The sequence below is a fragment of the Trachemys scripta genome, chromosome 14 (assembly GCF_013100865.1).
Source record: "Trachemys scripta elegans isolate TJP31775 chromosome 14, CAS_Tse_1.0, whole genome shotgun sequence".
Classification (NCBI taxonomy): domain Eukaryota; kingdom Metazoa; phylum Chordata; order Testudines; family Emydidae; genus Trachemys; species Trachemys scripta.
The window spans coordinates 40324109-40340643 of record NC_048311.1 but is presented as its reverse complement, the minus strand read 5'-3'; the positions used below and the strand labels follow the sequence as shown (position 1 = coordinate 40340643).

The 16535-nt window shown below is 50.7% G+C and overlaps 1 protein-coding gene across 2 annotated transcripts; it reads right to left on the bottom strand.

Moving 5' to 3' along the window:
* Window positions 1-3710: 3710 nt before the first annotated feature.
* On the bottom strand, window positions 3711-13127 carry LOC117886917 (zinc finger protein 883-like). Of its 2 annotated transcripts, none has more exons than XM_034789057.1 (4): window positions 13083-13127; window positions 8795-8921; window positions 7976-8089; window positions 3711-7604 (listed from the first exon to the last, which is right to left on the bottom strand). In XM_034789057.1, the coding sequence occupies exons 2-4, from the start codon at window positions 8919-8921 to the stop codon at window positions 6118-6120; spliced, it is 1728 nt and encodes a 575-aa protein (XP_034644948.1). In that variant the 5' UTR covers window positions 13083-13127; the 3' UTR covers window positions 3711-6117. The 2 variants fall into 2 exon arrangements, with proteins under 2 accessions (XP_034644948.1, XP_034644949.1); XM_034789058.1 differs by having other exon boundaries at window positions 3711-7601.
* Between the last annotated feature and the right edge of the window lie 3408 nt (window positions 13128-16535).

Here is a 16535-nt window from a genome sequence, read left to right as displayed (position 1 = left end):
GATTGGAAAAAACATGGTTATGCTTGAATATAAGGTGCTGTCATATGTACACATACATACTATGCATATATACCCATATATATGCCATATCCATATGCTTCATATATACACCTCTACCCCGATATAACGCTGTCCTCGGGAGCCAAAAAATCTTACCGCGTTATAGGTGAAACCGCGTTATATCGAACTTGCTTTGATCTGCCGGAATGCGCAGCCCCGCCCCACCCCCGGAGTGCTGCTTTACCGCGTTATATCCGAATTCGTGTTATATCAGGTCGCGTTTTATAGGGGTAGAGGTGTATTAATTATTTAGGTGTGACTCTAAAGCTCAATGATAATACTACATGCCTCAGTCATGGTTCTAGGCCTAACATTCCCAGGCCCACTATAAGGGACTACAATCAACTGGAAAATAGAATCTGTCCATCCATCGTACGAAGGAATGTGCAGACCAAGGGACAGATGGGACATGTATGGATGGATGGATGGCAAAGTAAGGTGACCACATAACAGTGTTTACCCCACTGGGTCATCTTCAGTCCATGCATTATGCTTTTCCGGGACCATGGGTAAACATCCTCTCCATAAAAAGAGAAAAAATGGAGGAATGTAGTGAGAAGAGGGCCTGAAACATAGGCCCGTGTATCAGAGGCCTCGTATGAGGCCTGAGCTAAAGCAGTCAAAACTTGGCTGTTATAAAGCAAAGTTACATTGTGAGCAAGAGGCAGGCCCTGCTCACAGAATCTGGCAAGAACAGGGCTGATATTACAGAAACCCACATACCTAAGAAGTACTAGGCACAGGCCATGCACCCAAACACATTCTAGAAGGGTGGTACCAGAACACCTCGATACCAGCACATTCCCCAAAGATAGCAGGAACACACTGACCCATTCTAAAGATAAGGTCAGGATGACAGCATGATGAATAGGGATGTTTTGATCGAACCAACATGTACAAGGCAATGGGTGGCACCCTCATACGTCAGAGGCTGGCACCCTGGTAACATCAGGAGCAATACGGAACTTGTTCGTATTGGTGTATAAAAATGTATCTCAGAGGAAGTGTCTTTATCCAGCCTACGGGGCAGTGGAAAGTCCCGCCACTGACTGAGCTGGGTCAGTTGTTATGTGCATACACGCATTAGTGGTCCGGTAGAGTCTGCGGGATACTAGGACCGTGCTTTGTCGATAATAAACCTGGCAGGGTGCCTTCGTACCTTAACAGATTTTGTTGTCAATGGGTGGTTTGGTTGAGGTCTGCTGTGCCAGCTACCTATGCAGAGCCGGGACGGCACGCTAACAGAACACACACACGCAGCCAAACGTCTGGCAAAACAACACCCATCATAATGGGGGAGGGGCACTGGGTCCAAAGTTGAGTGAATGGCATTGTGAGGTTATAGCATCATTCAGTCAATTTCAGCCCTGGCACCGACCAGCTCTCAACATCACTCACTCAGTTTTGGCCGTGTTCCTCCCACCCTCCTGCCTGAAATGGGGGTGAGTCGAAACCAAACCTGAGTGGGTAGCAAACACAGCTCCTTCTTACCCCTGTTGTGGGGCAGACTCCTGAGGGCCCCCTCCCGCCCCTCGCCAATGAACAGAGCCTCAGACTCATTCCTAGGTTGCATGTGCCTTAATCCAGCCTGGACTTCCCTTGATCCCTCCAGGATGGGGGTCTGGAGGGGAGGGGAGTGGGGGGAGTTGATTCAGTAGCTGTTGTGTCCAGAGGGGCCTGGACCCTGCTCAGAGAGATGAGGCCACGCTCCATCTCTCCCTTTGTTTCATCCTGGGTCACGAGCTGCTGCCTTCTCCATTAGGATCTGGGAGACTGAACTGAGCTACGCCAAAAATAAATCCGAATATTGCCTGGTTCTCGGATAGCACTTTTCATCAGTAGGCCTCACAGCCCTTTTACAAAGCACACTATTATCATTCCTACCCACAACTGCTCCACCTAGGTTCAAAAAAATGCCTCCCCAGGCGGATTGACTCTTCTTCCATCGGAGACAGGCAAATGGGAAATGCCAGTGAGGGGACTTCCCTTGCAGATTTCAAATTTTCCCCACAGACCCATAGAAGAGTCTGAAAACCTAAAGAACTGGCAGCTCTGGCATGACCTAAGAGCCCCTCAATGGCAACTGGAAAAGCGAACATTGTGCTATGACAGCAACGCCTATCAGGCCTGACAAACTCACTACACCTAATGCATTGCTTTCATATTGTTTACCCACAATGGGTCATGCGAGGTCTCTAATAAAGGCTCATGTCACACTGTTCCTCGGGATCATTACAAGAAGTGTGGGCAGATGATCTTTAAGGAACTATGTTTATATACTGGAAAATATGTTTTAACGTCTGAATCAAAGCAGGGTTGACAAACAAGTTTTGCCAGACAAAGGGATATCTAGTCATCTGCCTCCCACGGTTCATATGTAAATTAAGACTTGTAGGTGTACACAGTTGAAGCCCAGTTTGCATATAGGACCAACAGAAAGAGCACACTGGAAAAGAATCAATGGGAGGGAGGTACACTTCAGCAGTTTACTGGACTATACCTGGGGGACAAGAACCACACACTGCAATCCCTGAGGAAGCAAACAGGTGAGCATGTTTTGCATTCATGAAAAGGGGGATCTCAGCGATGGTAACTGGTGACCCTGGGAGAATGCTTTAGCCATGGATTTTACCTGTTAAAGTCAAGCTCCTGGTATAGCTCGTGATTGATGTGTAACCAGTTGGTCTTATTGCTTGATGATAAACTCCTGTTTGTTTTCACTAAAACTGTATCTCAGTGCTGTGATGTTATATTGGCGCTGATCCTCAATTGAATGAAACAAGCTCGTATTGTCCTTTTGGGGACAGTTTACCTGGGAATTTCTAAATGTCCAGTGGAAAGGGGCTGGATGCTACAGAAGGACATGTTAGAGGAGCGCAAGGACAAGGTTGCGCCTAGTGGTAACCTGCAAAGCAACATAAGGACTGGCAGAGCCCTGGGGAGTTTGGGTGGGGAGATAAAAGGCTGGGGGTGGCAGGGAACTGACACCCAGTTAAGCAGAAGCACTTCCCCCTCACACTGAGGCATGGGGGGCGGAGGGGTAACGAGGAGATTCACAGTCCAGGGCACCCTGGGAAAATGTCACAGCCGGATCCTGTAGTATGTGGAGCGCAGGGATGGCAAAATAACACCTCCAAGAGGCTTCCCAGACTGCTGCTGTGTCCATTAAAGACCCCCCGCCACATTATTCAAGACAAGGGACACTGTGAGTTTGAGAAACTAAATTCTACTTTATTTTTTTCAAAGCAAGAAATAAAAGCTAAATCCCCACCACCATCCAAGTCCCAGCTCAGCACGGTAGTTTCAGCCCCAGTCCAGCACGTGGCTACTCCAGCTGTACATGTGCCCCAGGGAAAGAGGAACAAGTTCATGTTGGCAGAAAAACACTCACAATCCATGAGAGAGGCATTTGCCCTCCCTCCTCCTCTCAGCAATGGGGAGATGGGGACTCCTCTCCCCATCAGTCCTCTTGGGGCATCACTGGTAGCCCTTCAGAGTTCAAGGATGACTTCACCCAGCACTCGTAGGACATTTCTTTGCTCTCTGGGAGATGTGCAGTGAGTTCACAGTTCTCAGACTCAGCTCTCTGGATCACAAGAGCAAACAGTGCCCTTTCAAGGCCTGGCCACCCACCCACCCACCCTCTCCCCATCCTGAGCATATCTCAAATCTCTGCAGGGATCAGGCAGTAACTTCCTTCCCTGTTTCAGGCTCTACCTCTTGGAGGGCATATCCAGCACTCGCCCTCAGTGTTTTTGTTGATAGGTACTAAACATTGTCATTGTTCAAAGAACAAGAAAATCTCATGACAAAGGCTAGGGAAACTTGAAAAGAAAATCAGAAAGGACTATTTTGGCAAACGATCATTTGTCTTTTGAAGTCCTCAATAAATCTGAGCTCCATTATCTCAAACTAATCTAATATCAAATATGTGACAGAACAGCCTTTGGGAAAGAGAGAAAAACCCACAATGCAGAATGGGCTACAAACAACTTTCCCATTCATAAAGTGAAATCCCAGAGAATCTTAAAACTCAAAATCTGGAGAACAAATTTACACATTTCCTTCTGAACAGACTAAACCTGCTTTTTTCACCACAGCCTCATTATTTGTCTGTGTTATTGATAAAAGTTTTAGCATCATCATAATAAAAGAAAAAGGAAAAAAAGAGAAATCTAACCAAAAACATCCTATCTACAAATGATCTGGATTTGGCTGGAAAAACTCCGATGCCACTTTACCAATAGATCGAGGCTGGGATTGAAGCTGAAACTGTGCTTTGAGGGTCATTTGAATTCCCCCTTCAGGAATGTGGCATTTTCTTCGCCAGCCCTCAAGGACCTGATTGAGGATCAAAAACATCAAACCCTGATTCCCAAGCATGGTGGGCAAAGCACACTGAGGTAAATGTGGTAAATGACACACATGAAGGTGGAGGGGTAGAAAAGGAAAACGATAAACTCTCCACAGTTTGGGCAGAGGCTGCTCTGTCAGAGAAGACATGTGAGGTTGATGCGGGCCGGAGGGAATCCCCTGGACTCACCCCATCCCTCTCAAATAACAGAGAAGGTAAAACACCACGTTATTTTACTGTCCCTGCTCCAGCTCTTTTAGAATCTATTGAATGCTGGTATATAAGGGAGAAACAGCACAAAATAATTAAATGCTTTTCAGCATAACCTGAAGCAGTATGTCTGGGAATGAGACAATATCAATCCATAGGGGGCACTTAGTGACTCTAACAATCAGTTTGCTCATGGGGGTTGGAATAAACTGCTCAGGGTCAGTCTAGACTAGAAAAAGGGGAGGAGGAACAAAGGAGACGCACTAGCTAATCCCAACCACTTCCCCTGCCTTGGACAGATACTCGGAAGCTTATATTATCACGCCCAATTTTTTCCCTCACTGTAAGGCAGAGATTTCTCTAAAGTCAACCTGCAAGCTGCTGGCAGAGTTGGGAATAGAGCTTATGTCTCCTGAGTCCCAGGCCAGGGCTCTATCCATAGGAAACATTGCTTCCCTCTCAGAGGCTGATACTGCAGTAGCAGAGGTGGGAAATCCAGGCTTCCAAGAAAAGGCCCTGTGCAAACCAGGCTCTGATAATGGTGCTGTCTGAATGCAGAGGAAGCAGGTAGAAGGGGCCGAGGGGGTGAGTGATGAGAAGCAGCACGTCGCTACCCCTGTGCTCTCCCTCGCCTCTTATCCCATGATCCCCAAACACTCGATACCTCAGCACCCAGCTCCTCCTGCTTCCCAGCTCCACTAGGGCCAACCATTCAATCCCCAGTTCCCTTCCCAAAACCCATCGCCCTGGTCCCTCAATATTTGATTTGAAGCCCTGGGGGATTCGGGCAGTGGAGGAGTTACCAGCCCCCAGGGACACTCGTCCTGCAGGGGACAGCTCCAGGTCAGTGGGGGAGCCCAGGCCAGGGGCTGGTGGAAGATGGGGGATGGGGACAGGGGTCTAGAGTGAAGGTGGGGCCTGGCCCAAGTGTCCTTCTCCTCATCTCCATGGCAGGGGGATCCCAGCTGGGAGGGGAAGGGAGAGGAGGGAACTTCAGCCAGGCAGAGGGAGCGGATGGAGGAGTTTCTCTCTCTCCCTTCCCCCACCTTTGGCCCATCAGCTCAGCAGCCAGGGCTGCAGCAGGGAGGAGGGGCTGATCGGGGCTTCTCCTCCTCTGCCTGGGGTTTGCTGAGACCCGGCAGAGCCAGAGGGTCACTGACCAGCTGATGCTCGGCTGCTGCTGGATCCTCACCGCAGTGATGGGCAGCTGGATCCTTGAGAGCCAAATGCCCCTGATGTGTGTGGGAATGAAGAAATGGGTTTGTCACCATGGCCAGCCCTAGTCAGGGCACTCAGAGAATGGCCCTGCTGTGTGGAGGAGTCTCTGATGTCCAACATGGTGTTAGCTCCACTTGGAGCATTTTCCACACTGAGAACATCTAAGAGGTTTCTTCACTGTGCGGATTTGCTGATGCCTGATACTCCTGGAGCATCAAATGAAGCCTCCCTCACATTCAAGGTCTCTCTGTTGTGTGGGGCACTGACGCGGGAAGTCAAATTGACTCTTTTCCTGCAGTCAAGCTATTTCTAGGATCTCTTACATCATGGTGGATTCTCTGATGTTTGGTAATCGCTGAGCTTTTACTGAAGCTTTTCCCACACTCAAGGCATTTATAAGGTCTTTCCCCCATGTGGATTCTTCCATGTTTAATAAGGTGTGAGCGCTGAACAAAAGTTTTTCCACATTCCAGGCATTTATGGGGTTTCTCTCCCGTGTGGATTCTCCTATGTTGAGTAAGGTGTGAGTGCTGACTGAAAGTTTTCCCACAGTCTAAGCATTTATGGGGTTTCTCGCCTGTGTGGGTTTTCTGATGTGTATTAAGGCCTGATTGGAAATGGAAACTTTTCCCACACTCAAGGCATTTATAGGGTTTTTCTCCTGTGTGGATTCTCCCATGTTTAGTAAGGTATGAACTTTTGCTAAAACTTTTTCCACACTCAAGGCATCCATAGGGTCTCTCTCCCATGTGCAGTCTCTGATGTGCCATATGGAGTGACCACTGACTAAAACTTTCCCCACACTCATGGCATTTAAAAGATGTCTCCTTTGTGTGCACTCTCTGGTGTATAATAAGTAGTGACTTCTCAATAAAGCTTTTCCCACAGTCCAAGCATTTATGCGGTCTCTCTTCTGTGTGGATTCTCTGATGACTAGTAAGTTTTGTTTTGTCAATGAAACTTTTCCCACAATCAAGGCATTTATAGGGTTTGTCACCTGTGTGGGTTTTCTGATGCTTATTAAGGTGTGACCAAAGAATGAAATCTTTCCCACACTCATAGCATTGAAAGGGTCTTTCTCCGATGTGGATTCTTCCATGTTTAGTAAGGGATGAACTTCCAATAAAACCTTTCCCACACTCGAGGCATTTATAAGGTCTCTCTCCTGTGTGCAGTCTCTGGTGTATAGTTAAATATGGATTCCTACTGAAGCTTTTCCCACAGTCTAAGCATTTATAGGGCTTCTCTCCTGTGTGGGTTCTGTGATGTGCCATAAGCTGTGACCTCTGACTAAATCTTTTTCCACACTCAAGGCATTTATAGGGTCTCTCTCCTGTGTGCAGTCTCTGGTGCATAATAAAGTTTGACTTCTCACCAAAACTTTTCCCACAGTCCAGGCATTTATGGGGCTTCTCTCCTGTGTGGGTTCTCCGATGTCTAATAAGGAATGCACTAAAATGGAATCTTTTTCCACAGTCAAAACATTTGTAGGGTTTCTCTTCATTGTGACTTGTCTGCTGGACTGTGGCTTCCTTGGGATCCTTGCATCCTCCACCACCTTGAATGGATTCATCTAGTTTCTTCTCGGGATAGTTTCCCAGCTGCATCTCTGATCTGTGTCGATCTCCCCAGGCATTTCCCTGTTCCAAGCACTGGGAAAAATTCCCTTCAGCTCTCAAAAATGTCCCCTGTGTTTTCACTTTCCCAGGACCTTCCTCCTGCTGATTCTCCTCCTTGTTCTCACTCACTGTCCTATCACCTGCTGGGAGAGAGAGAATCCAGACACTAGGAGTCACTGCCTGTGCCGGGGAGAAAGGACAGAAAGGGGAATAGCAAAGAGGGAAAACACAACACAGTGACTGTGGGGGAGATGGAGACACTGGATTCTGCCTCCACATCCCACCCGAACACTCCCAGGGAAGTAAAAACAGGGAGGAAATTCCCGACAGGTAACAGGATGGGTGGGAAGCCGTGACTGATTTTGCCTTGATGATACAACACCTGCTGACAGCAGCCCTCACCTGGGTGAGATGGGGCGGAAGTGAGGGCTCTCACTCACAGCACATTTTTGAGAGTCCCAGATTTTTCCTTCAGTCGCCAGATGTTTATATCTCAGTTTCCCTGATTCCTCACCTGTGTGGGTGCCTCTTGGGCTCTTCCTTTCTTCGGAGGCCTGGGGATCCAGGATCCATAGCTCTTCCCCTCGCTCCAGCCAGGAAATCAGATCAGGTTTGGGAATGGGGAATCCTGCGCAGGGGGTGAAATCAGGCAAGGTCAGGAGTCTTACAGAGTATTTGTCACAGGAAACATTCCCTGAGTTTTACCTGGCCCTATATGGGACTGTGGTAACTCCTTTGTGAGCAGCAGGCATTGGGGGTGGGGGTGTTGTCACACCCTCACTAGGAGTTCTCAGGGTAGATTCGCTCTGGGGGACTTTCTGGCACACGCAGCTCTGGTGTTAAACTCCTGCCTATTTCCAAACCAGCACATAGGTGCTGGAACTAGCCGTGCTGGGGGAGCTGCCACACCTCCTGCCTTGAAGTGGTTTCCATTATATCCAGGGTTTACAGTTTGGTTCAATGGCTCTCAGCACCCCCACTGTACAAACTGTGCCAGCACCCCTGAGCCTGCAGCACCGAGAGCCCTTCACAGGGATGGAGCTAGTCCCAAGAGGGCCAGTGAACGGCGTGTGAAGGAGAAATAATACAGGCAGGACTATCCCCTGCTTCTGGCCCCTTGAAGGCTGGAGAGATGGGGATGAATTAACCTGTCCATTAGGCTTCTGACTCTTCTGTTCCCTCGAATTGCAGATGGAGATGAAAGTCTCTCACAATGGAGCTGTGGACTATGTGACCCTCCTCCTCAAATCTAACTGACCATGGAAGAATCTGACCAGAGTCAGACACGCAGACCCCATAACTTCTAATAACCAAGGGTCCAGGAATCCCTTACCCAGCGAGGTCACCATCTCATAGTTCTCCTGCATGACGTCCCTGTAAAGGGCTCTCTGAGCGCGGTCCAGCAGAGCCCCCTGCCCCTGGGTGAAATACACAGCCACATCCTCGAAGGTCACCGGCATCTGAAACAACAAGAGTCCCCCACTCAGCTCCTGCTGCCCCAGCCACAATCCCACTAGTCACAGGGGAGCAGGTCCAGAAAAGCAGATTCCTTCCTCCACCCTAATCAGAGCAGCCAGGAGGCTTCAGGGGGTGGTGAGAAGGTGTGAGCTCTTTGTCGCCCCACAGCAGATGGAGCAGGGAAGTGTCTTCTCATTTACCACACATCTACCAGCCACAGGCTGACATGGGAAGCAGAACTCTGAGCCAGGACAGGAATCCCCACAGTTTCCCGTCATATTTTACAGCAGCATCTGGGTAGTGAGTTTAGGCTCCAGCACTGGGAGTCTGGTCAGTTCACAGCCCTGCCCATGGTGGTGTTTCCTGTTTCAGAAATGGGGAAATGTTCCCTCTGCCAGTCGGCCTATTTTAGAAAATCAGGCCCAGTTTCAATGTGTCCCAGAGGGTATATCACACGCTGTGTCTTTCCTGCCCCTCCCCCCCTACAGCATCCCCTCCTGCAACTCCCTGAAAATCCCCTTCCTGAGCTGGCTCCATCACAGCCATTTCCCTTCTCTGTCTCCTGGAAGATGGGACGATCTGAAGCGAAATGTGGACGTGATTCCTCAGCCTGTCAAGACGAGAAGGACGATGGGGGAGGTTTCAGAAGGGGCTTGAGTCCATTTCACACCCCGATTCCCCCCAGGCTCTCTCCCTGCAGACAGACGCTCTGGACTCTGCTGTGCTAGGAAAACCCTCAGTCACTTTATTACAACACAGACCCGGGCCCTCCCACCAGCACTGAACCCCCTGAGACACTTTTAAAACCCTCCCAGGGACAGAGTCTCTAAGACAAAGTCTAGAAAAGAGCAGAATCAAAGGAGCCACTTTGGGGGATCCCCCCTGACATTGGCCCCGAGGGCAGCGCATCTCCCCAGCAGCACTGTGACTCGGCCAGGGTAGGAACTGGCTTTTCCTCTTTCTGTTCCTCCCCTTGTTCCCAGGAGAGTCAGTCGGCCCCGGGGGATGCACAGAATGGATCCCGGCAGGCTGGGAGCTGGGAACCTCCCTCCCCACTTCTTGCTCCTGCTGCTCCTTTCGGTCTCACCCCACCCCTTCCTGTCTCCTTCCCTCCCACCTCTGCCTGGGAGAACTGGTGACTGTCCTGTTTCCATGGGTGTTTCCTCTCCAGGGTGAGCCTGGCTGTGTCACTGGGGGGCAGCAGCTTGGGGACCCACAGACTCATGGGGAACCCCCTCACCCTCCGGTACAAACTCACCAGCAGGTCCCTGAAAGGGGCCCTTTGTGCAGAGTCACTGTGCTTCCCAGCCCCAGCCCTTTCCCTCAGTTCTCTCTCCTCCCTGCAGGCTCCAGCTCAGGAGTTGGTGTGGGAAAAGCCCAGGGTTGCCCTAGGGGGCTAGTGGCAGCCACCAGGGGAAGTCCCCATCTTGGCTGGGCACAGAGAGGACTTTAATGAAGGTCACTCCCCAGCACAGACCCCAATGGGGGAGCAGCAGCTGTTCAGTCTGGGCTCCAGGATCACAAGGGAGGAGGCATCATCAGGGGACCCAGGAAGCTCAAATAACTCCGGGGCTCGAATATCATGAGCAGAGAGAGACAGACAGACACCAGCTTCCTCTGCCTTAGCAGTAACCAGAGGTGCCCCCCCGTGACTGGGCCTCCCTGGGCTGCCCCCACAGATCCCAGGCACAGTTCAGCAGCTGCAGATTTCATTTGCCCACCAGGACTCACACCGGAACAGAACCAGAGAACCAGCTTGAACCCATATTTTTTAATGGAACTGGAACCAGACTTGAACTTTAATTTTTCTCTTACTCAGTCAACCAGAATCTGAGTCGAACTTGCTGGGGGAGAGGGGGAGTCTACTAGTTAAAATAAAGCTTCAGCAATTTTTCAGCTCAATATTTGACAAAATAAAACTTACTCTGATCTCACTCATTATAAAACAAGACAACTAAACAACACCAGGCATGTGATTGCTACCAAAACGGCCTGTCCCAGTAGGAGAAGAGAAGGGGGCAGTCCACACTAACTCTTCAAGCCCAAGGAAAAAAGCTGCTCAATTCTTCTTCCCCTTACACAGGCCTCCTCTCACCCACCCCCACCCCTTGGGGCTGCTCCTCCCTCCAATTATCCCACCTGAGGCAGGCCCCATGCCCCAAATTCAGTTCCCCACACTGAAGCAAGCCACATAATATATGGAGAAAGAACAGGAGTACTTGTGGCACCTTAGAGACTAACAAATTTATTAGAGCATAAGCTTTCGTGGACTACAGCCCACTTCTTCTAATAAATTTGTTAGTCTCTAAGGTGCCACAAGTACTCCTGTTCTTTTTGCGGATACAGACTAACACGGCTGCTACTCTGCAACCTGTCATAATATATGGAGGTATACCTATCTCATAGAACTGGAAGGGAACTTGAAAGGTCATCAAGTCCAGCCCCCTGCCTTCACTAGCAGGACCAATTTTGCCCCAGATCCCTAAGTGGACCCCTCAAGGATTGAACTCACAACCCTGGGTTAGCTCGCTCTCAAACACCGCCTCCCCCTTCTGGGGCACTACCTGGTAATAGAACCCTTTTGGAGTGTCTTGAACTGGAAATGAACACACTGACTGCCACTGAACCCGAACCAAACCCCAATTCCACTCCTTGCGGCTCACAGTGTCTCTGGTTGGAAACCAAATCCTGCTCTGAAATCAGACCAGCCCCTGTTCAGTCCTGTTAGCCCAGGAGTCAGACCCCCCCCCAAAATGATGAGATTGTCTTTAAACACAAATATGAAATTGGGAGCAGGGTGTGTGTGGGGCGAGGGAGGGGTTCTGGGTGGACATTTGCCTTGTAAATTCTCAGCCCTTCAGGGGAAGTCTCCTACTCGCCCCCTACCCCTAGGTTGATCACCTTTCAAAAAGCAAAAGCAGGACACATGCAGAAGCCCCGCCCCCTCCATGGCCTCACCCCCTGTCCCCCAAGGTCCCACCCCACAATACGCCTCTTTCCCCTGAGGCCCCGCCCCCTGTCCAGGCCAGAATGGGCTAAGAGCTTCCCAGGGAGCTTGGACCACTGTGGGGAATCCCAGGCCTCCACCTCCCCTGCGCAGGGAGCTGGGGTGCCTGAGAGCAGTCCCTGGCCTGGGTACCCACCCCACAGGGCACGCTGCCCAGGGCAGCTGAAGGGTCTGGGTTCCCCACTGCAGCCTTGGTGATGCTTATTATGGCCCGGAACTAGCTTCTGGCCTGGCTAGTGGGCAGGACCTTGGAGAGGAAGGGGAAACAGAAGGAGCAGGGGCAGGGCCTTGTGGCCAAGCGGGGCTAAGACCCAGCTCAGCCCCACCCACAGGGAACAGGCTGGCGCTTCCCCAAGCTTTGGGCAGGCGCAGAGCCCTGGCACAGGGAATCTGGGACAAATGGTGTCCTGGAGTCATTCGGCCCAGGGACCGGGACTTGAACTCTGCATTTTGGGACTGTCCTGCCCAATTTCGGATGAATGGTCACCCTGCCCAGCCCCCACTGTTGGTTTGGCCATTTGTAGGGGAACAAATCCCCACTGGCTGCTGGGCAGGGCAGCCCCCTCACCCTCCCTTACCTCATGGGGTGGGGAGCTGCTACTGTATCGCTCCCCACCCCTCTGTCTTATTCCTGCCCCATGGCTCTCCCTTCCCCAGATGGGTCTCCTCTTGCTCTTGCAGTCTCCCTCCAGCCTCCCCCGCCCACACACACATCCCCCCTTTCCCTTGCAGTGACCCCCACTTACATTTTCCCTCTATTCCAGCCTCTTTCCCTCAGTGTCATAATCCCCCTTCTGCCACAGCCTGATTCCCAGGCATTGCCCCATCCTCCCTTCAGTGCAACCTCTGCCCCATCCTGCCCTGGATCCCCCTTCACCCGCCTCCTGCCCCCTCACCCGCCTCCTGCCCCCTCACCCCTCCCTGTTCTCCCCTCTTGCCGATGCCCCCTGTCCCTCGTCTGCCCCCTTTCGGCTCTCACCCCCTTCTATCCCGCACCCTCTCTCAGGTGTGGCTCCCCCCGCCCCGCACACACCGGTAGCTGGCGGCAGCTTTCCCGGGCACAGGGCAGGGAATCGCAGCCAGCTCCGCTGGGAGCAGCCTGGGGCCAAACCTCCCCCTGCAGCCCGGGTGTGACTGGGGAGCGGGTCTCTCTTACCTTCCCTCCGAGCGGGGCCCCCTGGGGCAGGGGCCGGGCCGGGAAGGGGCCTGGCCGGGCTGGGGGCTCTGCCCTGGGAGAGGCTCCTGGGGAGCAGCGGGAAGGGCCCTGCTGGAGATTCCCCTCTCCCGGCTGCAGCCCGGGCTCCGGGCTCCCAGCACCAGCCGCCGGGGCTCGGGGAACTCGCCAGGAGCCTGGAGCCACAGTCACCGCAGCGGCCGCGAGTCACTTCCTGCTGCCGAGACTGACCCCAGGGATCGCTGCCACCCAGCTGCTCCTGGGTCCTAGTGATATCCCCACACTGTGCTTGGCCTCTCTGTGTCTGGCTTCTGTTAGAATCATAGATTTTACTGTCAGAAGGGATCATCACAAATCGATTATCTAGCCCAGGGGTTCTCACCACCAAATTTTTGGTGGCCTCAGAATACAGCCAGCAGTTCTCGCTGGTGGCCGCTCTGACACTTTTGCCTAAAATACTGACTTAATTTTAGTAAAAACCATTCGATGTGCACATAAGAAAGTGGGGGAACAGTCCCGCTATTGTGGGGAACTTTCCTGGCTTATACACCACTCCGGTGGAATTGGCTAGCAAAAGGATCTGAGACCTCGCTTCCACTCCCTTTACCCAGAGACCTGCCTAACCTCGAGGTCTCCCCTTCCACTGTTCTGTGTGGCAGAGTTCTTGTAACCCCAACAAGGCTGGGCCCAGGATTCCTGTGGGGCTCAACCCCCAACCTTGTCATGGTCACTCAGGACAGGGGCTAGGATGTCCCCAGTCCAGGGTACTCTCTCCACTCTGGAAGCTTCCCTGACCTCTTCCCTGACCATTGCATAGAGTTCAGAACAAATACAATTTATTAAACAGCAAGTAATAAAAAAAAAAATCAAGGAAAAAAATGGTAAAGGTGAAAGGAAAACACATCACCCTGCTCTGTGGGCATAGGAGAACCACAACCAGCGTCTCTGGAATGTCAGGACAGTTCACAGTCTGTCTCTCACATGTCCCAGGCCTCCTGCCCAGGCCCTGGCTGTGCTGCAGGGATGCTGCAGGTTGGACACATGCTCTACTGGTGGCCACATGCCTTCAGGCTCTAGGTTACAGGACCCTTCTTCCCAGTGTCAGTCTCCTCCTGTCAGGGTTATGCTCCCCCTCCAGTGCTCCCCCTCCAAGTCTGGCATGCAGGGACCCTTGGCTGGGGGCATCTCCCTGCACCTGAGAGAAGGGACAATGGGGACTGCTCGGCACACAAAGCTGGACATGCTCAAGTCCGCAATTAGCAGCAATATGCTCCTCTGCACAGGCTCTTTGCTACTAGAGCTCCCCACAAATGTTTCCCAACAACGCATTTGCTGCCACAGGTCTAGATTGTGACTCGGGTTGTACCATTGCTCCTTTGACCTCAGCAGTTAGCCAGTGTTTGGAGCCTTGCTAGGTTCTTCCACTGGGAGGAGAAATTGATTATAGGAGTCAGGTATTTCTTTGGTGCAATCTTTATTATTTACAAACAATGTCCACACATTCCTGTGTCCTGAACACGGTACAAACAAACAACAGCCGGCAGTTTCCTTACTCAGAACTCCATGTCTGCCTTTCCAGGGAACCCTGTGCCTGAAGCCAGCTCTGTCTCACAGTTTCCTGCTGGCCCACATGCATGACTACTTCTCTTGGCTTTCTGCCTCAAGCACCCCAAGCTGCCAGCCAGTCCCTCAGACTCCGTGTTTTCAGCCAGCTCCAGGGAAACCCCTCTTAGGCCTGCTCTACACTTAACACTTAGATCAACCTAATGATGTCACTCAGGGCTGTGAAACATTGTGTGCGCTGAGTGCCACAGCTAGAGAGACCGAACCCCGGTGCTGACAATGGAATTCCTCTGGTGACCTGGCTATGGCCTCTCAGAAAGGGGGATTAACTAGAGCAATGGAAAAACCACTTCTGTCAACGTAGGAAGCAGCTACACTACAGCACTTCAGGGACACAGCTGTAGTGTTGTAGCTCTTCCACTCTAGTGACTGTAGTGTAGACATACCCATGTTCATCCTGAGGCCTGGCCCACCCCTAAAACTTAGGTTAACCTAGCTACACTGCTCAGAGCTGTGAAAACTTTCTCACCCTGTGTGATGTAGTTAGGTCGATCTAACCCTGATGTAGACACAGATGGTCAAGGGAAGAATTCTTTGTTTCCCTAACTACTACTGTAAGAATAAGGCCTTTGTCTGCAGCCATATTGTAAGGCCTAAAGTCTAAGGCCTTCGTCTGCAGACAGATTAAAAGAGCAGCCAAGCAACAACCATTAGCTGAAAAGCAGGAAGTCACATCCTCACATTCCATCTAAATTACATTAAAACAATGTAATATCAGGCTGTTAAGGAGACCCTGTCCTAATGGCACCCCTTGTCACCAGATAAAGAAACAGATCTTAAGATGGTTAAAGAAAACTTAGTTTGATAGCATTGTGTCTGACAAGACACTAATTATCAATAGTTGTGGTTGTGAAATCCTCATTTCTTTCATTATGGTCCCCACTTTCCTATTGTTTATCTGTATAATCTCTGTCTGGTTCTTTAATTGTTTCTGTCTGTTACATAATTAATTTTGGTAGGTGTAAATTAATTAAGGGGGTGGAATATAATTGGTTAGAGAATTTTGTTACACTATGTTAGGATTGGCTAGATAGAGATCAGTAAAATAATTGATTAAGGTATAGCTAAGCAGAACTCAAATTTCACTATATAAACTGGGGTCCAAAAGGAAGTTCTTTGGGAACCAACTCCAGGACACAGCTGCAAAGATCAGAGCTGCCAGACCTCAACACTCTGCCAATGACCCTGTGCAGAAACTGGAGTCCCCCAGATGGACCTGATCCTGACTGGCCATCAAGAAAAGTTCATCTATCGTATTGGGAGTGGTGAGCACTGTATGTGTAGCATGTGCATTCTGTTTTTGGTTATTGTTAATAAATAGAGGATATGTAGTATATTACTGTGTAAGGCTCTTTCACTGGTAAAAGACCCCGTAAACCCGCAAAAGATTAAGCCCTGAGTCCACAGGGAGAGGGTATTTGCTCTGAGTCCACAGGGAAAGTATGTTTGCCTGGAGCCCACAGAAGAGTAGAACCCAGAGCCCACGGAGGGGTAAAGTAAGGTGCTTTTTGCCTGGAGCCCTAGGATCTGGGTAAAGATAGGTGCCCTTGAGATTATGAGTAACAGAGAATTTTGTGAGAGTAACACTGCCTCTCCCAGAAGTGTTGGAATGCAGTCCCACTGCTTTGATGGGAAAAAACCCTTCTATCAATGTAAGAGGTGTCTATGCTAGCCATGCATTTCTATTGGATATGGGGATGAATGCACACTCCCCAGTCCCTGGATCTCCCTCTGCTAGTATCCCTGCTGGTGTGGAGTCTCTAGTTTCTCCCCCAAACTTCAATTAATTCTGTGTCCCTGCCATCCACTCAT

Bases quoted from the DNA above. Each gene is read 5' to 3' on its own strand.
- LOC117886917 (XM_034789057.1), bottom strand. From the start codon at position 8,921: ATGCCGGTGACCTTCGAGGATGTGGCTGTGTATTTCACCCAGGGGCAG. The intron at 8,090-8,794 runs GTAAGGGATTCC...CCCCCTGCGCAG, and splicing joins TGAGATGGTGACCTCGCTGG to GATTCCCCATTCCCAAACCT. The intron at 7,605-7,975 runs GTGAGGAATCAG...TCTCTCTCCCAG, and splicing joins CCCAAGAGGCACCCACACAG to CAGGTGATAGGACAGTGAGT.